At 42.5% G+C, this 24,029-nt stretch overlaps 1 protein-coding gene across 2 annotated transcripts in view; it reads left to right on the plus strand.

Annotated features, from left to right (window-relative positions):
- ADAMTSL1 (ADAMTS like 1) overlaps positions 1-24,029 on the plus strand; it is a 268,453-nt gene that overhangs the window by 72,538 nt on the left and 171,886 nt on the right. For both annotated transcript variants that reach the window (XM_073345470.1, XM_073345471.1), the window contains exons 5-7: positions 10,526-10,652; positions 18,829-18,903; positions 20,891-21,048. In XM_073345470.1, the coding sequence (XP_073201571.1) occupies positions 10,526-10,652; positions 18,829-18,903; positions 20,891-21,048 (360 nt within the window). The remainder of the gene's footprint in view (positions 1-10,525; positions 10,653-18,828; positions 18,904-20,890; positions 21,049-24,029) is intronic.

Below are 24,029 nucleotides of genomic sequence, written 5' to 3' on the forward strand. Positions count from 1 at the left end.
ATTGAAAACAAAGCATAGTTAGTTAAATGTTGCAGAGATTTCAGTCTCCTGTAATTCAGCTGCCTTGGCTCCTTTTTTGGTAATTTATGGTAATTTATGGTAATTTTGGTAATTTGGTAATTTTTCCTCTTAAATGGAAACATTAACATTTGGGTTGCACCCATTACTGTAGTTCCTAGGTACCAGGGTGGCTACCTTCCCAAAAATTTAGAAGGCATTATTGATGGGATCAGTCTTTAATCAGTTTTATCTTGGCATAACATCCTCCTGTGCTGATCATGATAGCTTCATGACCCTTGAAGTATGTGGTAGGTTCCCAGACTTATATCTTCAAAAAGTTACTGATGATTTTGGGCTGCTTTGAATTTTAGTTGCCAACTTGAGACATCTGAATGGGGCCTCATTTTCAGAAAGTGCTGAGCACCCACCCTCTGAAAATCAGGTGCTTTTATGGTGTCTTGGCTTGGGCACCTGAAAACTGAGGCACCCAAAATCACTAATTGTCGTTTGAATGTTTAGGATACACTTCAAGCCGGGTACAGGGGGTGATTCCCAGCTCGAGGAGATGCATTCGTGTTAGCTCTCATCAAGCTTGCATGCTAAAAACAGAGTGTAGCTGCAGTGGCCTGGGCATCAGAAGGGATGAGTTGCCTCGAGTACATGCCTAGCATCTCTGATGGGCATGCACTTGGGGCGCTTATCTCACCCCTCACACTGCCTCCGCTACATTCTATTTGTAGCACACCAACTCATTGCTCTCCTCAAGCTGGGAATCATGCCTCTAGCTTGGAGTCTAGACATATCCTTAGACCAGTACTCTCCATGTTACATTCATCCACATCTAAAGACCTTTTGTGTGTGTGTAAGGTAGTTTAATTTTGAGTTTGTTGTTTAAAATCATCATTCTGTCATGGAGAAATTGCCTTTTCTCAGTGCAATTTCAGCACTGTTCCTAAAGGAATGAAGCGGAGAGCACAACAGGTGTTCTAGTCAGCCAGGGCCATGCACATATAGCCATCATGGTGCCAGCTACCAATATACATGTGGTATGGGCTAGCAGGAGGATAGGCGCTCTAGAAAGCGAAGAGACATGTTGGCCCTGCCATGTGGAAGAATCTGAATTTGAGTCATTAGCTTGGTCCTTTCTCTCCAGGCCCGGAGCTTAGATCTCCCCATCCTAAACCAGTCAGGATTGGCAGCATTGCAGCAGCAATGCATTCATGTGACTCAATAGAACAAGTACTTTGTGTTGCTCAGAAGTGAGAGCTATGTCTGCTGCAAGGGACAGCGCTGAAGAGCACCACAGAGAGAGAGAGAGACATGTCACACTTTCCTTTTCTGGAGGGAAAGACGTTGCAATATTTGGTGTTGTGAGGATTCCTGGGGAAGTTTCTACTCGGAAAAAAGAATTGGGAGATGCTTAAAAAATGATAGCTCCAGGTGAGACCTGTTCTCTTGGGGTCATGATAGAGTCAGAAATGTTTCTGTCACCCCTGCTGAGCTGGAAGAAGGTGCTCTGATTATTTTCCTCAGAAGGTATCTTTTCTTAATGAACTTAAAGTCATGTACAGAATGCTGTGGTGACCTGCACTGAGATGTCTGTAATGAGCAGCAGTTTTAAAAATCTCCAAAGAAAGGGACCTAGGGTTGATTGTACTCATTGAAGTTGATGGCAAAGCTCCCAGGATTAGGCCATAGTCCTCTGAAATAGTTGAGAATCTCATTCCTTTTTCACACACTTATTCCTGTACAACATGGAGGTTAGGCTGTGATACCATATTGCTTAATGATACAGCACAAGGAGTTTTATTAACGGCTTGGTGAACTGGGATCTCTAAGTATGTTAGCTGTGGATGCAATTTGTTCCTCAAGAAGACAGGTTGCTTGTTGGACTGCAGCATCAGAAAGGCCTGCATTGGCATTGTCTCTGTCAATAACGATGTACTCCAGCAGAACCCACATTATCATCAGGACAGAAGACTGGCTCCTATCAACAAAAGAGCCCTGTGTTTAAACAGAAAGCATGTATGCCCAAGAGAAAAGGGGATATCAGTGGTGATATCCAAGTATGCTATGAAGTCATCACCATTGACAAAGAATCACATTCAGTGTAATGTGAAACAAGGGCAAATTAAATGCTCTCACTATTATAATACTTCACAGTCTGGGAGACCAGAGTGATACTGGAGGGCAGACTTTTTATATAACTTTCAACTTCTCAGAGCACATTTTTCTGAGGATGTTGGTGCAGAGTTGCCCTGACCATCTTGTGACATTGTGTTTTAACTTAAACTGTCCTGTGCTAGATAATTCTTAGATCTTCTGCTGGGATATTTTCCTGTTCTTCTGGAAAACCTGGCAACTTTTTCCCCTCAAAAAGTTAAATGAGCTAAATATCCAAGGGAGGGACCTGCAGGATTCCTACAGAGGGAATCAATAAATATTTCAGTAGGAATCTACTACAGTCGAGTTATTATTTTTTTAAAAAGTCACTTGCATTCTCACTTGTCAACACTAGCACTAAAATGCAACCCACAGATTTTACTGAGTGTCCAGGGGATAAGGCCAGAAACTTATTTTTGCTCTGGCAAAGTAGAGTCCACAGAAACAAACTGAAGCAAAACAAAGAAAAAAACTGTGAACAAAGTAACCAAGTAAAATAAAGGAAAAGAGTTGTTAAACACTACAGAAGCCTTTTTCTTCTACAGCAGTTTTTTCCTCTCATCCTCTGCTTATAAGCCATTGGGGACTGTTTCCTGTTTAAATAGTGCCTATTATAGAACGTGACAGCTTCTGGATTTCTTTGTAACCAGAGAGCTAACCAGCTATGGCTTTCTGTTCCCAGACTCTTCTGTCCTCGTCTGTGGACTGGCCCCAATGGGTAGGTTGGCTATGTTCTGCTAATAATGATTGAGCCTGAAAAGGCAACATTTTTCACATAGGAAGGGTCACCTCTGATGATTTTCCTTTAAATCAAGGGTGGTTTCACAAGGAGGCTACATCTTTGTATCCTGTATTTCTCTTTGCTGAGGTTTGCTTAGTAAATGTGAAGCCTCTAAATATGGGGTAACTTGAACCAAAGATGCATGATGGCCACCATGGGTTCCTTCTCTGACCACTGGGAATGTCAACAGCATTCTTCCTACTGCTATAACAGTAGCTGTTTTGTCTCCTGGGCTTTGATTCTGCAGCATGGTCTGGGTAGGTGGACCCCGGCATCTGCATGCAGCTCCTTGAGGTCATGGTCTGGGTTTAACAAAGGATTAATAAATAATAGGTAGAAAGACAGAGCAAACTTAGATTGTAAACTCTTTGGGGCAGGGACCATCTTTCTGGTGTGTTTGTTCAGAGTCTACCACAATGGGACCCTAGGTCCATGACTGGGACTCTTAGGTGCAACTATAATACAAATAATGAATAATAATCGTGACAGTGGAAGATGGAGAGAAATATGGCAGCAATATTAAAATGCAATTCATTTTTAAAAAGTAATTATAGAAATGACTTTGTGGGGTTCCGTGTTTGTTTTGCAACAAATTCTATAGAAACTGTACTCGATTTACAAATCAAAAGCATGTTTTCTTACTGCTAACTCTGCAAATTCACCTTGGAATCTGTATCGCAAACAGGGTTCTTTCGTCCTTGGACGTCATCACCACTAATAAATAATCTGAGACAAAGGCTCTGCAGGCCAAATTTGGCTCTCATACTTAATATATTAAGGCTGTATTTTTTAAATATTTTAAAAATATTGAGAGAGACTGCAAGAAGTGCAAATGCAGAATGTAAGTGGACTGCATATCTGCACTGCAGATGCAGCCATGACCAGGAATATAAGGCATACAACTCAGTGGTCCCATAACTCAGTAACAAACATGGTGTGAGTTTGCAGAGTAACTTGGACCTTAGTCCTATTTCATAACCAGACAAAAGTTCAAGGGCACGTAATATGTCAGCTTTATTATAAAACATGGTTAAGATCCAAATTGAACCCATGGGCCAGATCCTCAGCTGTTTGTAAATGGTCACAGCTCCATTGACTTCAGTTGAACTATGACAATTCACACAAATCAAGGCTTTGGCCCCTTATTTGTAACCAGCTTAGGGACAACAGTGTTGCTAATGGGGTCTTAGCAGTTTGTATTTGTAGTGTAGAGAGGGTCTTTGAAAAGCAGATTTATTTATAATTGGCTAGATTTGCAAGCTTACTTTTATCATATTATTTCCTGCACAAGATTTCTCAATGCTGAAAAGAAATGATTATGAAAACTTCTTACTCCAGGGCATTTGCAGGCAGGCAGGATTCAACCAGAACATGTCATTGCTGGTGCAGTTTTATTCCTGGAAAAGTCTGCTAAGCAGAGCCAGAGTTCATGTCCACCAGGGCAACATACACTCAGCTCCAAGTCATCTTCTCAGACCTTCCGTTTGGGATCTTTAAACTGCACGTAAGCAGTTTGCTCATTGTTAGCTCAGTTGTTAGCTCAATGGCCTTCTTTTCTCATGTAGTGTCTTGTAAAAATATTTTTAGGTATGTATCTAAATGTCAGGAGTATCCCAACTCTTCCAGCTTATTTTGCTGTCAGTTCAGTCAAATATGGTGATGGGAAGGAATCCAACGCAGCACGAAGTATGGGACTTCAGCCTAAAATGCAATATTGAATCTTTACCTCTGAGCAGAGCCATTGTGATGCATCCAGAGAACAATACAGTCTGAGCCAACTAAGGCTGAGCTGTTGTTGTTCTGGCTTTTTCTTGTTGGGCTGTTTCTTAACTAACCCCAAAAGGAGAGTTAAAAGTCAGCTCAGCTAAGGGTGTGCACTGTCAGAAGATGACACACTTGGTAACATCTGTTGTGCAGAGAGCAAACACCATTGTTGATCAAACTGGTGATTTCCCCAACGTTGTAGGGTGTGCAAAGTAGCTGTCATCTTCCTTATATTATACAAAGTCTGGGGTGCCTCCAAGGCTTGACATGATGTATTCAAGCGTCTCATTCTATTAAAAGTACTACAGCGATAAGCCCCATAGAAATGCCTATACAAATAAATAAGGGCCTGATCCAAAACTCACTGATGTAATGGCCTTTGCGTTGATTTCCATGGGTTTGGGATCAGGCCCAAAATGAACGGCATGATTGCTACTTGTGACATTTTATGCTATAGCATATCACAGTGCACAGATTGTCCCAGCACTGTGAGAGCACGCTGAAGGGATTAGAAACTACAAGAATTCCAACTTGCAAAGTTTATACTTCATCACTCTATCTGGGTGGGAGAAGGCAGGTTTTCCTTACCCCACCCTTTGTGAAATGGGCAGGGATTTCATCACCCTATATCCTATGTTCTCTTGAGATCTATGAAAGTCAGGGCTAGAGTTGATAAAAAACCAGAATTTCCATCCAAGGGAAACTCCAATTTTTTGGCATTTGTTTTTGTCATGGATTAAATGTAGAAATTTCAAAACTTTTTGTGGAATGAAAATCATGCAATATTATCATTCAGAAATGTCAAAAAGTTTTTTGGTTCAAGTCATGGCTACATTAATCTCTGCCCACCTGAGCAGTCGTGGGGCTTCAGGGGAGCTGTAGTTCAAGTGCATCATGGCCCCATTCTCCCTCATGGGCCAAACTCTGGCCATACTACATCTCCAATGGTACACTTTTCAGTAGTTAGTCCTGATGACAGATGGTTGGGAATAATCTGCCTGGGAGCCCTGTGCCTTGGCAATACTCCATAGCTATTTCAACCCAACTGAACCTGGACTCGATGGCAGAAGGATTTATCTAGGAATTGTGCTCCTATTACTGCACTGATGTCCATTACCCCAGAACCTCTTCTCTGGAATTGATTCACATTACAGAGATGGAGAAGGAAGAGAGAGAGTGCTGACTGAGTGAGCATTGCATTTCTGGGGATACAATGCCATGGATAGTGGTTATATCCATAGCCCTGCTCTCACCCTCTTTCTGCTCTTGATCCTTGCAGAGGACCTCGTGAGGTCCTAGGGAGGTGAAAATAATGTTACAGAGCTGGCACGCCTCTACCCTAACTCCACCAGATCTAGATTCCCTCTGCTAGTGGAGGAAGGAATGATTATACTCATAGATGAGTTGCTTCAGCCTCTTTGGTATTTCAGGAGCTCTGTGTTTTTTTAAGTTGACTTACCATAGTCAAGTACCGACCCAACTTGTACAGTTTCTTTCTTGTAAACTCCACAAAAGGATTTTATACATCTTTTTTCATCCTAAAGAATCACCAAGCTCATTACAAACTCTGCAGAAATAATTTCTCCCCATTCCTCCTAAGCCACCTCACTTAAATACAGATACTTCTGGGGAATGGAATGTGGCAGCCATTTAACAGATAACACATCTGTTTTCCCAGGCTTTTCCTCGAGCGGGAAGGGGTGAAGAATGAGATGGAGGGAAAGTTTTTTCAGGGGGGAACATTTTTAATTTTGGTCCAGTTGTTGTCTTGAAAGGAACAATTGGTCCAGTCCCTATCTATAAGGATTTTTTTATTATAACCTTTAAAAGGGGCCTGGAGTTTTGGATGGGGATATTTTAAATACTTTGACATAAATAACTTAGAGTACAACAAAACTGGGCAGCAATTTAGGAGAAGAACTGAAGAAAATACTATGTCCAGGTAAAACTGCAGAGGAATTTACTCAGGCAGAATATAATGATCTAAATTAGAATTTGGCCAGGACAGTGAGGTTAACACCTCTGATCTTGTATATGGTGCCATAGGATTTTTAGTGAATACAAGCGGTTAGAGAACGCCATTTTGTCCCATTTAAAATACAGCACTTCCAGCAGAACAGTGCCTTGCTGGGTCAATGACTCCATATCGTCTCAAAAAGAATAATGAATCACAAACACAACTTCCTCCAGCACCTGAGGTTTTCCTTGGCAATCTTCCATCCAAGTACTGACCTGGTCCAACATTGCTCAATTTATAAATGAGATATCATAAGATCACAGCCAGAGGTGATATGACTGTTGATGAGTCACAAGCAAAGTTATGAGGGCTTAAGGGGATAAAAGTTGATGTTGAAATTGGATGGATGGAACAGAATTTGTTTTTATATCCAGGCCCTTTCACACCAAAAGGAATTCAGATGTGCTTTGCAGTATGAGGTATGCGTGGGCACATTTAGATTTGCATTCCATTGTGGAGCATACCTTTAAATTATTGTGTGGTGCCAGGATCGAGGAAGGGGAAATGCCTGCAGTTCCTCTGGCATCAGGATCTTCAACAGGAGCCTTTTTGCCTAGTATGTAGGTGTGGGCTGTTATTCAGCTCCATGCAAAAGTATTTCAATCATGCAGTTGTATCTGTCTGATTTCATATCCTAGTGTCCTAATACGGGAGAAAAAAAAAAACATATATAGCCTGACTGGTCAGTTGTAATTCACACTTTTTGTTGTTTCAGTGCAAGTGTGTGTGTGGATATTTGTTTCAGAATCAAAGTGTCCACACACAGAATATGTACTGAAATAACAAAAGGTGCCAATTAAAGCCAGCTTAGTTATTTTGTACAAGTTTGCATGTAGACAAGGCCCTAGACCTATGGTCAAGATTGACAATGTAAAATTAGGTCTATTATGGCTCCACCCACAGGATTCATAAACCTATATGCAGAAGCTTCAAATGGAGTAAGTAGTTTCCACTCAGGTTAGAAGTAACTTTATAAACTTGATTATTTCATCTTTATCTGCTACACAGCTGAACAGTGTCTCTTTCTATCTTGGCAGTTTTTATACATGTATATCTGATCAAAAATGTTTAACATTTACCCCGTGGCCTTTGTTAGCTTCTATAGAGTCATTATGGCTTCACACATAAATATATATGCCAAATTGAACAGGGTTGAAGTGGGTGAAGTCAAAGAAATTGTCTGGTTCTGTCTAGTCTGAATTTGACCGCATTGTGTTTTAAAATAAGTCTACATAGTGTGTTGTGACTAACATTAATTGAAGGAGCTTTCATGGTACAGGGAGTAATATCATTATTATTACTGTGACACTTTGCGGGTTCACGCAGACCAGTAAGGGGTTGTCACCATGTGACCTGTAACCCTGGGTGCCTCTGTGCTGTGCAGGTTTAGATCAGAGCCCTGACACCAGCAGCCTCTTCGCAGCACAATGGCCTCAGCCCAACTTCCACTAGCCTGGTTACTCCTGGCAGGGTGACACCAACAGCGCTTCTGGTCCTGATCCCCCCCGACAAAAAAACATCTCCCGTGCAGCGTCCAGTGCCTCTCACTGGATACTCACAGAAGATATTAAGTTTACTGCCTCCAAACAGGCAGAGCGCGCCAGCCTGTTCGTTTAGCTGAGGACTTCACCCCTCAGTTTAGTATACAGCACTGAGATGGTTTTGTAGTAAAACCAAGAATATGTTCATTAACAAAGAACAGATATTTAAGTTACAATAAGTAGAACAGAAAACACAGGTATGGTTATAAGTCAAACAAAACATGCTTTCTAGTGACTAAAACTTAATTTCAGCACTTTATAATCTTTATCCAAGCAGGTTTCTCACCTGTAGTCAATTCCAGCTATTCTTTGTTGTTAGGTTAAGAGGATCCACTTTTCGTGATCTCTTAGGATGCTGCTCATCCTTTGTCCCCTATCATGGATGCCAAAATGGCTTTCTGCCTTTGCTTATGTTTCCCAAAGTCTATTGTCTCCATTTCAAGAACCAAGAAGGCTTCCTGAGGGTGTAGGCTCCATCCCCTGTGATCTTTCAGAGGTCTTTCCCCCTGCTGGTTTAGCTTTATGGCTCTGTTTCCTTTCTACGTAGATTGCTTTTCATTGTCCTCCAAAATGAATTTCAATTAAATTTCAGTGAATAGGCAGGAAGACAGGCAAAACAGCATTCCTTTGTCTAGGACAGGCTGTGTGTATGCCCTGCTTGCAAAACCCCTTCTGAGACCATATTTCCATCACACATCTCTAATTCTTTATACACCTCCATACACATTTTTGACCAGCATGTTACTAGTTTGCAAATGATACCTAACAGGACACTTTTTTAAAATACAGGTTATGAAAAGAATGTGTTGGGGCAGTGAGTATGTCAGGCCTGATGTGGGTTATGGTACGGTGTGCCCTCTGCCAGTTGGGACAGTAATTGAGGGCCAATTACTACACAATTTTTAAGTTTTTTTAAAAAAAGAGAAAAAGAGAGAGAAACTAAACCACTAAAAAGTTAATATTAAGTCATAACATTAAACGGGTTCCACATATTTCCCAGGAGAGCATAAAGGGGGAGCTGACAAAAATAATTGGAACACCCCTTGTTTCAGCAAAGCCCAGCAGAACACAAACAACCATATGCACATATAAGTCAGGGACTTGTGTCTAAAAACCCATTTGCATGCACCATTATTGTAGTGCTCAGTAACCCAATTTGCACATGTACATGTGTGTTTTTATGAGCCCAGCTGATGAGCATACATTTTTACAGCCGCACCTGTTATAATCGCCTTCTAAAATTTGGCACTTTGAATTTAAGTGAAGCCCACGGAAGCATGCAGATTTAGCATTAAGGTTAACACTTTATTCATAACTCACTACTGTTTACATCTATTCTAAATTTAGCACAAACATTGTAGAAAAGAATTTTATGTACAAGCCTGGTCCATGGCTGGCTTTGGAAGCCAGAGTGCTAGGAGGCCTTTCATGCTTATTTAATATGTGTAATATGGACTTGCTTATTTTCTTGGCTTTAAAGCAATGTTGGGTGAAACTCCATAATTTCATGTCCAGGATCAGTTCAGATAAAAGACCAAATTCACCCCAGGCTTAAAAAAGTTTAAATCCCATTTACTTCAGTGGGCATTACAAGTTGTTTAGGAGCCTACATCTGGATTTAGGAGCCCAGTTTGTTCACCCAAATTTAAAAATTTTAACTAAAATGATTTGCCCAAAGAGAGAGAGCCTATTGCAGAGCTGGGAATAAAATCCAGATCTCCTGGCTCTCAGTTCTTTGTTTTAACTATTCTTCCCCTCCTTCATCAAATCCTTAACATTATCCGAATGCAGGCTTTGATTGTGTGGAGTGGGATTATTGTCAAATGTAATTAAAACCACATGGTTTTCCCAACTGCATATCAGGTAAGACACCACTGAGATCACAGCAGAGCTTTTTAGTTATCTGTTCTGTAAGTATCTATCAGTCTAACTAGAATCATATATTTTTCTTTACAAACCTTTTAAAAATGTTATCTCTGATAGGACCGTTACCAAGAAGCATTCACAAGACCCTAAAAAAATCAACATGCTTTTTCTTTCTCTGAACTGCAAAAGCCATTTAGTGCAGACCTGCTGAGTATCTAGCTCCTGAGTTCAATTCAAGCTCTCAGCCAGATTCATTCAGATTCTTTCATTGCTAATGTACTTTATGGCCCTCTGGGGATGATGTGAGAGAAATTTGGCGGTAATTAGCTGCAGAGATGGATCCAGCAGTCCGTAGGTGCTCAGTTTGAACTGCACATCTTTCTTTCTTGTCAGATCGTTGGCTGTGATCACCAGCTGGGAAGCACTGTCAAGGAAGATAACTGTGGGGTCTGCAATGGCGATGGGTCCACCTGCCGGCTGGTTCGAGGCCAGTTTAAATCCCAGCTCTCAGCAAATAAACGTAAGCTGTTGACTTTAACCTCAAAGGGAAGAACAAGCCTTCTGAACTGAAAGTGGTGATGAGGTGTCAGAGGGACAAGTAGGCGGGTAAAGTGCCAACTTTCCTCTTCTTAGTGAAGTACACAAGCCTCTTAAGGGCTAGATTGTCCCCAGGCCTTACTAAGCCATGCAGGTGAGTAAGGTGGAGTCAGGCCATGTCCTCCCCATCCTCAATAACCCCTTCTTGGCCAAGTAAGGACTGCTCAGATTGTGGTGCTCTGCAGAGGGAAGAGAGTGGGAAAGCCTCTCTTTCTTGCCCGTTACTCCTCCTTTCGAGGTAGTGGGTAGGGAATGGGAAGAATGTTGGCTTCATCCACTTCACTCACTACTCGGGTTAGCTGGTTGGGCACATAGCCTGGAGTGTGTTGCATCCTGACTAGGGGTGAAGAAGTAACTTATGTCACCCCACCAGTACCAGAGGGAGCGGGGGAGGAATTGGCATGTCTTTCTGGGCACATTTCTACACCAGAGCTCCTCTTGGGATGGTATAGCTATGCTTTACGCTATCAGCTGAGTCTAACCCTAAGGGAGCTCATGCTTTGTCCTACAATTCCTGCACGTTCTTTACGCTTTCAGTGAGTTCCATTGGAGTTACATGAGCCAGCTCTATATTTTTATCATTCTTTTTTTTTTTAATGCTACATGGTATGTGATCTAAAAGTTTTAAATAACACTGTAATTTTGTGTGAGGGTGTGTACATACATTTGTGGATTCCTGTTGGATATCTTGCTCTTTATATTTGCATTTGGTTTCTGTGGGAACAATAAGAGGCATTTGTTTATAGAATCATCTTTGCTTTGTCAGAGAATAACTTGTTAAGCAGGGAGCACAGCACACACCACTCATTAACACAGTGACCTTCTGGATCTTAATGTGCTAGCTGAGGCAGGAGGGAGAGGGCTGAGACCTTCTGTTGTATGGAGGAGGGAAAAGAATCATCTGTGGAAGGAGTTGGCGTTGTTGAGGTAGGACTGCATCTGGCAGAGCCGAGGGAATAATTCATAAAGCAAGGAGTGGAATCTCACCTCTGAAATGTTCATGAGCAGATTGTGCAGTCCTCAGACTTGAAATCACTTCTGAATTTATTTACAAATCTATGTTATGAATAGCTCATATTTATTATCATTTATTTGTACTGTGGTAATACTTAAAGGCCCCCATCAAGGATCATGGTACAAGGATCATGTTGACACTGTACAAACACGTAACTAAAATGCAGTCCATGGTCCAAAGAGCTTGCAATTAAGTATAAGACAAGAAACAACAGGCAGATACATGTATGTGGTGGAGAGGTACAAGGTAACCTCTCTCCATTATCATTCAGCATGCATCAAACATCTGACAAGAAAAACCAGGTTAAGAAACTCAGTTAGACCCAATTCCCCTCTTGGATATACCTGTGTGACTTCCAGAGGAACAAACTGGAGTCATGCATAGAACTGAGGGAATAATTGATTTAACCAACATTTGCAAATATTTTCAGTTGCCCCAAAACTGTGTTTTTCAGCAAATTTACTATTTGACCAAAAATTTCACCCAGTGCAAGTCATGCATGCCTGTTTGAAGACAGAATTAGGCCCTTAGGCCCTGATCCTGCAAGCACTTAAGCACATGGATAACTTTACTCATCTGAATAGTCCCACTGAAGTTAGTAGGACTAATTCCAAGAGTAAAATGTATACATGTACTTAAGTGTTCACAGGATCAGGGCCTCATCTGTTCTCTGGAATGGGTGGTGACTTTTGAGTAGTGGCCAGTTTAATCTCAGGCCTCAGGGCCGGTGTAACAACTAGGCGGCTGCCTAGGGCACCAAGATTTGGGGGCATCAAAAAGCGGTGCCCCCAAATTTTTTTTTTATACTCTTGCTTAGGGGCAGGTACCTGTTAGTCTCCAGTGCTTGGGCCGCACTAGGGCCAACGGCCTCTTCACCTCAGAGTCTCCCCCGCTTGCCCGGGGGCCACTCCTCTTCTCAGGCTCCCCGGCCCTGCCGTATGGTGCAGAAGCCTTCGAAACAGCAGCAGCAGCAATGGTGTAGACTCTCCTGCCCCTGCTGCTGCGGAGGCTGCCGCCACCCTGGGCTTGGGCCACCCGGCTCCCCCCCCCAGCAGCACCCGGTTCCTGCTGCTCTTGGCCGGCAGGTGCAGGGCCCCAGCCGAGCCCAGCCCCTTACGTCTCCTCCATAGTGTCTCCCCCCCCCCCCCCGGCTTGCATCCTCCCAGGTGGCTATGGCGGCAGCGTCCGGGGAGCCTGAGAGGAGGAGTGGCCCCCGGGCAAGAGGGGAGACTCCTAGGTGAAGAGGCTGCTGACCCTGGCTCAGCCCGAGCGCTGAAGACTGACAGGTACTTGCCTCTGCCCCATCCCAGCACCGCCTGCCCTCCAGCCCAGTGCGTGTTACATGCCCCACCAGCCTCAGTGCCCTGCCCCATACTCTCAGCCACCCCAAGCTCACTGTGACACAAGCAGCCCTTGGCAAAGGGCCCCCGATCTTCACAAACAGCTGTCACCGCAGGCCTGACAAACTCGCTGCACCCCACATGTGTCTTACGGGGCACTTACCCACAAAGAGGAATGTGGAAGGGATCTACACAAGGCTGGTGACTTGTCAAGAGTGAGAATCTTTGTGAGATGTGTGCATATTGAAGGAATAATGTATTTACCTTAAGAGTCTGCTTTATAGACTTGGAGTAGAAATTAGTCACCAGGGGATAATGGCCCTTTGGGGCAAGGGGGATTTGTCACCCTGCCTAACCTGGCTGGTGAGGCAATGCAAGGCTCACTTGCTTAGCTTTGCACAATAGTAAGACTTTGAATGGGACACCATCAGAGGCAATGGCAAATAGAAACGCCTTAAAGGTAAAAAAGAAACATTACAACAGCCGTTACGCTTTCTGACAGGTTGTTTATAATGCTAAGTTTACTAGTTTTCGGAGATTGTCGGACGGGGGAGGGGAAAGTGAGGGGGGGGCGCAAGGTGGAAGTTTCACCAAGGGCGCAAAATATCCTTGCACCGGCCCTGTCAGGCCTTCTCTTTAAAAAGAATTGCTTGGCCCAGGAAGACACATTTCCTTTCTCATGCTTCTTTCCTGTGTCCCCCAGGAACAACTCTGAGGGCAGCAATAAGAGACTTTTGAGCCATGTTGTTATGTGAGACAGGAAAAATCAGTAGGCGCGTATATGAAGCAGGTGGCTAGAAGTCATCGTAGGTGTCCCATGGGCATGTATATGATTTTATTTCCCTTAATGTAAGTTGGAACACTTACAAACACGCATTTCTCAGGATGTGCAGGAGGAATTGGGCAGCGGCTTTTTTGTACTGTGCCAAGAGTTGCTGGAAATGGTTTATTTTCTCAAAACCATCCCAAACGTGCTGTTGTGCTCGTCACACTGAATTCATTTTCTCTTGGTGCTTGTATCCAGCTCTGTTCTCCACACTGTTTATACCATGCAGATGGGTGAGGAAAGGATAATGCCAGAAAGGGAAGACGTTCACAGAACTTTAAAACAGTTAGCACTTGCTACGGAAATGGCTTCCTCAGTATTTATAGGGACAGTCTATCTGTGCCAAAGGCATCAGCAATTGAAATGCAGCAGGGTAGGAAAAGATGTGCCCTTGATTTCCCACCTGCATTTTTCTACAGGAGAAACCCCTGTGCCGATGCCCTTTTTCGCCCATTAAAATAATTAAAAGATCTTGGTACAAAAGAGTGCATTCATTCTTCAGGTCCTGAAGAACAATTCTGTAAAGTTGGAAAGTTTGTACCTTTTACCAACAGAAGTTGGTCCAATAAAAGATATTACTTTATCTACCTTGTCTTTCTCATATGCTTCAAATGTAGTTACAGCTCCCCCATCCTTATACAATACTACTAGATAATGTGCAGGAGAGGGTGATTATTTTTCTGATCCTGCCCTTAAGCAGCTATTGTTGATAGGACTGTGCAGACTTTTTGCATCAAAACCCAAAGCCAGGAGAATTGATCTGACTTTGGATTTCTATGCATGGTCGTGAAACATCAAGAGTTGGGTGATCATGGACTTTTGAATCCCCTTCACAATGTCTCCCTCCACCCAGCAAGCCAGGGGCTCTCCCTTCACAATATCTCTATGTATCTTCTGAGGAAGAAGCCAGAGGCCTCATATTCTTCCCACCCTCTCTCCATTCAGCTTCATAGGGCAGCCAGTTGACCCTCTTCTCACCACATTGTTTGTCTGTGAGTTCAGTCACCAGGTGTTCTTCCACTCCCACCATGTCTCTTCTTGGGGACAAGGGAGAAATGTGTCCACTTCCCTTCTCCTCCTCATAAGCCCCAAGAATGGCACTACAGTCTTGCTGCTGCTTTACATAAGCTGAGACTTTCCAGGATGTGCTATGATAATAAGGAATCCCCTAGAGAGATGCCATTTCACAAAGAATGTGCTATGATTTCACATGGAGAAGAAGCAATAGGAGCAAGTGAATTATATCCCTAGTAATAAAATGGAGAGAGAAAGAATGCAAAGAAGTTATGTGATATAATCTGAGTGGTCTTTAAACAATAAGATTTTCCAATTGTTCCATGGCACATTAGTAGGTCTTTAATTTGAAGACTCTGTTCAAGGTGTCCTGCCACTAATCACAGTTTTCAAAATCTGTTGGGACAATTTTCTCTATTTTCTTCAGCACAAAACTCATAAAACAAAGGGAACGCTGTCAGTGTGAGCTACTGAACAATAACAATAAGCTTCCTAATACAGATGGGGAGGTCTAGTGATTTTTTTAAATATAGCATTTTTAAACAGAATATTAACATTTTTGGAAATGTGACACTATATTCTGTTTTCTGAAACCCACTCAGAAAATTGGATGAGCAGGGAAACTATGTGTCATAGTCATGAGCCTCATGCAAGAAAAGATACTTATGCTACTGGGTTCCTTAAACATTATTGCCACAAGGGTAACGGGGAAATCAGTTAATATACAGTGAAACAGGTAAGAATCTATAGTAGGTCAAATAATTGAACAAGAACCTATATGTAAAAATGAAAGAAATGTGTGTTTGCTGTCATGAATGATACCAGATACACACCCATGCAGGATACATTACAGAACACAGTTGACTGTTTTAACTTCAGTTTTCCAAAGGTCTCAGAAGACACCTGAAGCCTTTGGATAATATTGGGTTAGGGTAATAGAGAAAATTGTCCCAGCAGATTTTGAAAACTAATTAGCATTAGGAAACCTTGAACAATACTCTTCAAATCCTCTGGGCTGCTCCCCCAGTTACAGACACTAGCTGGCTTCACCAAGTCTAGCTGGCTTTGAAGCTTCTCTTTTGCAAAGTGTAGGAGCTCCATGAGACTGGAGCTTTAGCCCTGCAGCACTTAAGGGTTCTGCACAATTGTGCTGCAGAAGAGATCAGTCCAGTACTGTTGGACCCCAGCTCAGACTTGTGCTGCTTCTAGGATCTGGTAGTAGAGTATTTGGGAGATCTTTTGGACAATAGCTTCAGTAGACCCTTAGGGACATATCCAAAGTTTTGATAAGACAGTGTTCTAGTTAACCAGGGTTTGGATAATCAAATTTTGATTGAATGAACTTACTATCATTACTATATAAAAGAATCCCTGTCTTTTCCTCCTCTGGCTTCCCACTCCTCCTACTCCGCCTCTCCTTGCCATGCATGTACACATACTGTAAGCTCTTATTTGGCCACTGTTCCACAAAAACACACTGGCATCAGCTGATAAAAGATCCTTTAGGACATCAGTAGGGAAGCTTGCTGAACTTTTTCCCAGCACTGACAGTCCTAAATTGATTATTACTTAATGGCTCCCAAATATTTTCCCTAGGAAGAAAGCTTTCTTTAGTGATATTCCAACCAATCATAAATGAAAGCTGTATCTTCTATTCAGGATTTCACTCATGCTATGAAAGCTGCACCAGGCCAAAAAAGGGAACAGTTTTGTGGTGTCTGGACCAGATGAGATTCACGGCCTATTGATCGGGCAGCTAGATAGAAAGTATTGTAAATACTGAACTGGTCTTACATCTACAAGTCTAGACGGTGACATGACTCAGTGAACTGAGTTACAAGACTTTAACTTGGCTTATAAACAAACTCCATAACTATACACTGAATTTGACAGAGGTGCTAATATCTGGTCATCAGAGGGTCATACAGTAGTGTGGACACTGAATCACTTTTTGCAAGAGAATAAGGGTGGGGAATCATGGGGGGGAGCCCTTTGAAGGCTGAACTGAGCACACTGAGGGCTAAAATGGAGAGTTTGTCTTTGCTTGCACTTTCCATGACCTATGGGTAAACAGAGACTTTCTATTTTCAGCACTCTCAGTCCATTAAATTTTATGAACATACATTTGTACTAAAAATGTTCATAGATGTAATTTTAAAGGCTCCATCAACCTTTTTCCCACTGTCTGCAGCATTTTAAATATATCTACGAAGAACCCAAAGCTTTCCTTTATGGAAAATCATTGTGAGGCAGTGTCATACAGTGGATAACTTTTTGGCTGTTATGATTATGAATAAAACAGAAGAGAAAACAGAGCACATGTCATCTTCTTGAGCCTGCAGACCGAAAGAGTAGTTCTAAGAGATGTTTGAACTGCCCTAATCATCGCAACAGAGCATTGATTCTGAACCACAATAATGACAATTAAAATGTTGACCTTGTTAACTATTTCATGATTAGTTGTTTTGAATAAAAATGCTCAACATTCTAGGATCCAGGGTTGGGCCTGAGTACTGTAAATTTTTTTATTTTCCTTGCCTATGTCTGACTGCTGTTCAGAAAGTCCCAGTGACAGTACAGATCTTCCTGTTAGTTTCAGAGTAACAGCCGTGTTAGTCTGTATTCGCAAAAAGAAAAGGAGTACTTGTGGCACCTTAGAGACTAACCAATTTATTTGAGCATAAGCTTTCGTGAGCTACAGCTCACTTCATCGGATGCATACTGTGGAAAACACAGAAGATGTTCTTATACATACAAACCATGAAAAAATGGATGTTTACCACTACAAAAGGTTTTCTCTCCCCCCACCCCACTCTCCTGCTGGTAATAGCTTATCCTCTGCAAATTTCAGCTTTGAGGGGGACAACACTATTGTCATTCCTGCCCCCAACGGTCAGCATCAAGTTCGAGAGGTGCGGGGGAGACAGGAAGCAGAGAGAGGAGGAGGGAACAGCCTGAGGCTGCTACTGAGTGCAGCTGAGCACTCTCCTGCCTGCCTGGCTTAGCAGCTGATTAGCGGGAAGGTGGGGAATCTGCTCTCTGGAGCCATAACACTCTCCCCTTTTTAGTACCCCTGCAGAGCACCAAGATGCTATTCAGATAGTTGGTTCTTTAGCATCATTGATCTAACAGCAGCATGTAAACTGCAGGAGAGAGCAGATTAGTGACTATTGCCTTGGACTCATTAAGGGCGCAATCTGGCTCCCATTGAAGTCCGTGGCAAAGCTCCCAGTGACTTCAATGGTGCAGGATCAGGCCCCAAGAGCCTGTTTATGCTGAAGGTCTAATGGGCCCGTGTACTACCATGGCTTGTTGTGGGTGGTATGGAAAGGAAAACACAATTATACCACCACAGTAGGGGCATGTCTTAGTAGGGTCTGCTGTGAGATAGGGAAGGAGTTGCAGAGTTTAGCTGGGAGATCATGTGGCATGCAAAGGCATATAGAAGGGAAAGGGTTTTGAGGGTTCAGCTGGGAGAGGATCATGTAGTATGTGAAGGAACAGGGAGTTCTAGAGTTCAGTGCTTTGACTTTTCCCTTTGAGCATTTGAATATTTTTATACTTCCCTAATTCAGCACAAATATATATGCCAAAATAATTTGGAAGAGTAAGAGATGCTTTGTTTTAATTGGAGGTCAAGTGAAATGAAAAGCTATCAGTCCCACTTTAGACACTTGGGTAACAGTGGAGTATAAATGAAATCAGTAGGTTGGAATGTGAACATCCCTTTAAGATGACTGCTGACCTTTGCCTTTTGTCGGAACTTGCCGGGGAGAGGACGAGGGGTTATGGTACCAAAAGCTTGGCTTTTAATTTTCCCGCGAACAGCTCTTTCAATGCTTGGTTGAAGACAGGAGGGTGTCCTTTGCTTACTGACTCCATGCATTTTTGCATTTCTCTGCAGCGGAAGATACTGTTGTCGCTGTTCCCTATGGAAGTAGGCATGTTCGTCTAGTGTTGAAAGGACCTGATCACTTACGTAAGTAGAAAAAGCCGGTGTGGTGTTGCTTTATAAGATCCTTGGTATCCTCTGGTGTTTTATTTACAACAGAAATGTCTGGTTTCTTTCTCTCAAATCACTGATTTCAACACGGGACAGAATTCTGCCTTCGGGTGCTCTGGACAATCCCAGTGAAATCAGTGGACTTGCACATGCATCAGAGAGTAGAATGTGGCCAAAGGCTCAGACTTTTTCTGTCCCTCCACAGTTTTTCAACCGTTTCTGTGTATTCATCTTTTGGCTGACTCATTCAATGCCAAGCACTTCTTCTGTTTTTAAAAAAAAAAAATCCCACTGACTGCAGAGATACTGAGGAGGTTAGAGTACAGGCTTCTCTGCTGCTGAGCTCTGTCATCAAACTGCTCGTGAGTTTAGCACATGCTTCTGTTCTTCTTTAAATCTCTTGCTCTCTTTATCCCACATGCACCCTATTCATCCACAGTGAGAAGAATGGAAAGGATACACATGTGTAGAGCCAAACTGTTCAGTTAAGGAGTCACCCTGCCCCAGAGGGGATGAGCCCACTGACTGGACTAACCCTTTCATGGTTGCAACATCTGCAGCTGGTGTGGAGGGAGCAGGAGAGGGGACGATGGCCCTACTTCCTCCCTGCACTTTTTGGAGTGCCATGTACCCCAGACTGTGCAAGCAGAGAACATTCTCTGCATTCAGGAGAACACAAGTTCTGTGTCATACAGTGGATAACTTTTGACTGGTCTGTGAGCAAGGACACAAGACAGGGCGGGAAAACCCTTTGCACTCTTCCCCTCTCTTGCATACCTATGCAGTAGCCAACCACCTGCTGCCTCTTTTTCAGCAGTGTCACTGAAGATAGATCAAAATGCAAGTGAGCCAAGTAATCTTCCCCTGCTTTTATAGAAGAAAATACTGCAGTATTCTCTAACAATAGCCCCAAACACTCAAAGGAGTGTAACTGGTAAGATGTAGCATTTGGGGAAATTACAAAATACTGTAGTGGTTTTTCTCCCCCAAGTGTGGACACAACTTTCTGACAGCATAGACCCAGTAAGAGACAGCAGGCCATATGTCAACGTTAACAGAGCACTAGTAATAGCACAGAGCTGAAATGCATAGGAAATCATGCCAAAGTGCTTGCATCCTGGTACAATGGAAAGGGTGTGTTTGGAAATCCCAGTATATGATCTGCTATTTGTGTTGAGATAGCAGTAGTTACTTAATATTTTTATAGCTGTTTAGATTTAGAGCTGTGAATAATCACCAGCAAATTACAGGTTATAAACTAGAACAAAAAATACATAACATTTTCTTAAAAGTTCAAATCCTCTGAAATGCATAATTTTTTAAGTGGACCCTTGGATATTCCTGGCCTGCTCTAGTGTAGTTGTTATTCCTTTCCCTGTGAATGACTTTACCTCTTCCCTTGCTCCTGCCTTCTCTCCCAGCAAACATGCTCTTTCCCAAGCTAGCAAAATTTTGCAATGGAATTAAGCTGTATGGCAGCCAAGAGAGTCAATTTTTAGAAGTAAGAGAGAAAAGGTTGATCCGGGACCTGTTTTATTTTGGAATGAGATGTTGCCTCAGCGAAGATTTGGGACAGTGGGGCACAGATGAAATCACTAGGTTGTGATTTGGATTTGGATCACGTGGCACAATGCCACTCACTCAAATTTGTCCAGACCAATCCCACTCCCCCGCACCCTTCCCTGTCATGATGGAGAGGCGTCCAGGCCAAACCTGAGTGGCTCTGTGACCCTTTGTACAAGGTCGCAACAACAATCAGTGTTGGTCATTTCCAATGCCAGCAACACAAATCTGGTGGTTGCCCCACCTCCAACCCCCTGCCCCCGAGAGGCACTGAGTGTATGTTGGTTAATTTGGGCCTGGTTTTCCTTTACTATTTATTACACTCCATCCCCATGGGATTATTATTTTGTAACTGTCATGAGCTCGCCTGCTCTGGGTAATCTTTTTTTGTGTTTGTCAGATTTGGAAACCAAGACTCTGCAAGGCGTGAAGGGAGAAAACAGCCTCAGCTCCACAGGCTCTTTCCTGGTGGACAATTCTAGCGTTGACTTCCAGAAGTTTCCAGACAAGGAGATACTGAGAATGTCTGGGCCTCTCAGTGCAGACTTCACAGTCAAGGTGAGGTGGCTCAAACATGGCTTTGTAAAAACAAAAACCCATATTGAAACCAGGTTGGTGCAGCAGAAAGACCACAGGGATCTTTCCTAGAGAGCATCCTTTGCCAGGAAATGTTTATATCTAGGGCTTAGAGAAGGCTATTTCCTGCACCCTCTCTGGATTTCTTGATAAATAGATTATAAAAGTTTCACTGGAAGCTCTTTGGGAAGGAGACTGAGTTTATGGAAAGGAACACACATGCCATGTGTGTCTTATGCAGAAAAGATGGACTAATGGTAAGAGAAGGCAGATTACTTTCAGTAGATGTTGTCTGGGATAGGTATAAACTGAAAGCCAAGCAGCTTACTTAGCTTGTGACATGAAAAAAAAAGACTGAGGTCCCAAGTTTTCACTCCATTATGCTGATGTTTTTTATACCAGTGTAGCCCCACTGAAAGTGTAAAATGGGTGTAATAGAGTAGAGAACTAGGCCCCAAGACCCCAAAGTGAGCAAGATGGCTTTGGTCAAGAAGCCATTGTATTGTTTGGAGGTTCTGTTTTGTGTTGCACTGGCAATAAGAATCAAGTTGTTTCCTCCCATTAGCGCTTTTCTGTTCTTCCAGGTAATACAAAACACATTGCTGGAAGCAATGCACACATTCTGTAGGAAAAATGCACACACAAAACTGAACATTTGGGGGTTTATTTTATTGTAATCCTTTTTTCAGTAGGTCAGAGAGACCTGAAGGATTTCATCCATAAAGCTGTAAAACTTGTACCATGTCCAGGACTCCATAAATTTTTCATCATGGGACCTAGAGCCAGAGGACGTTTGATTTAAGCTAATGCTGATGACCTTGTGGCAGCTGGAAGTATGAATGCTGTATTGGAAAATGTGATAGGTGATTGGATTGGATTGGAGCAGTGCACTAAAGCACTGTCCTCTGTCTCTCTCAGCATGGTAGCGGCCTCTAATCCAGTCCAGACCCTGCAACCAAAAATGTCTGGTGAACAAAGAGCCAAAGGAAAACAAGCTGAAGTTATATCTTCCTGGTCAAAGGCGGGAATAGTTTAAAGAGAGCAGTTCAACCCTTGAAATGTCACCCCACAGCACTGATTGAATATATCCAAACTCAAAAGACTTTTCTCAATTAAAAATGTTTTATATATTTAAAAAAATCCTTTCTTGTTTTACAAATTACACCCTCGCTTAGATTGTTAGATTTAATTTACTTTTCATTATTTACTAGTGGTTTGGGAATTTCATTCGGCTTGGACAAATGAAATATTATAGCTGGAGGCAACATGGTCCAGGGCGCTGAACTGAGCATCAGGACAGCTGGATTGTGTTCCAGGCTCTGCCACTGCTCTGTTATGTGACTTTGCCTCTCCATGCCTTTGCCTCTCCATGCCTCCATTTCCTCATCCTTTTATAAAGCACTTTGAGACCCATGAATGAAAAATGCCTTATAAGAGCTAAGTGGTGGTGTTATTTGCAAATGCTTAGCTTCTACAGTCTGCTCCTGCTTGCCATTGACCTTAATAGAAATTTTGCCATTGATTTCAATGGAAGGTATCATGTGTCTCTAGTCCATAATGCTTTCAAGGTTTCCCTAGCACCAGGCCACTATGTACGGGCTCCAGTTGTACCAGGGGAAAGTTATGGCTGTGCTTTCTATTTATAACATATTCATTTGGAATTAAAAATAAATAAATGCAGGGAAACATTTCTATTGGTCTTAGGTTATGTAAAGGCTTATCTTCCCAAAACCTGCTGGTAAATTTTTGGCCAAATTTGACTCAACAATGTCCCTGTGTTGCAGTATAAAAATGGAATTGTTCAGTGCAGAATAAGAAACGAAGAAGATAAGGAGCTATTTGATAAATGCTGATAAAGTACGTGGTGCTGCATAATACACAAAAAGCAAAGACAGGCTCTGTCCTCTTTTTTTCACACAAGAAAATTATGGAGGCATTTTAGCGTATCTCTCATTAAGGTTGCATAGAAATTTGCATATAGGACCTGAACCAAAGCCCTTTGAAGTTCCTGGGAATCTTTCCAAGGATTGCATTGGCTGTAGATCAGGCCCTTAAAGCAGGAATAAAATCCTTCTCACACTTCATTATTTAAATATGTAGACAATTTCAGTTTTTACTCACAGTAAGTGTAAGAGCAGAAGCAGACTAGATGAATGTGTATTTAGCCAACAGCTATCCTCAAATACAACAAACCCTGCCCCATTATTCTTTGCTATTTAATTAGTCCCCTTTTTTAATCTTTAGTTGCTAGATTTTCCCTCTGTCAGGCTTACCCTGAGACTAACTCTTCAGAAGGCAGAATATACAAATGCAGGCATCCCCACACCAAACCAGGCTTGCCCGTAACAGCGCTGAGTGTTTTGCCTGCAATGTGCAGAGCGAATGTATCTCTGAAAAGCCAATTAAAGGCCCTACAGCGGCGGCAGCCAGCTTTCCTCGCAAAGGGTGCCCTGATTTACTTTCCTGGAAAAGCAATTCTTGTGCAAACAGAGCTAAGTGAAAATGTAATAAAAAGGGCTCTAGTTCAGGGGCTTGTTGTCTCTTGAAACACTTCTAGGATCTTTATTAGATTGGCTGAAAATGTTTTCATTTAGAAGAGACAAGTTAGCAAACTTGTTTTAATCCCAGGTATGCAAGCATTACATTCCCACTGGCTGAAAAGTTGCCAACCAGAAGTGAGAAACCAAAGGAGGACTGAAATTTGGGCTTATTTACGGTTAGGTACTGATTGTTCTGAATTGCAGGAAGCAACTGCATGCAAAATGCTACAGGAGTTGTACTGAAATAATTGTTTTGGTTTCTTTTACTTTGTAATAGTAAGTGGTGTATTTGAGTCCATAGATCACTGGAAGAGAGGTGTGTGCTGTCCAGCCGCCCATCATCTGCTTCCACAATTTGGTCATAGAATATATGAATGGTCAGGAGAATTGAATGCAAACTCCAACTCCATTTTTAAAGAATCC

The sequence above is a fragment of the Lepidochelys kempii genome, chromosome 5, assembly GCF_965140265.1.
Source record: "Lepidochelys kempii isolate rLepKem1 chromosome 5, rLepKem1.hap2, whole genome shotgun sequence".
NCBI classification, from domain to species: Eukaryota; Metazoa; Chordata; order Testudines; family Cheloniidae; genus Lepidochelys; species Lepidochelys kempii.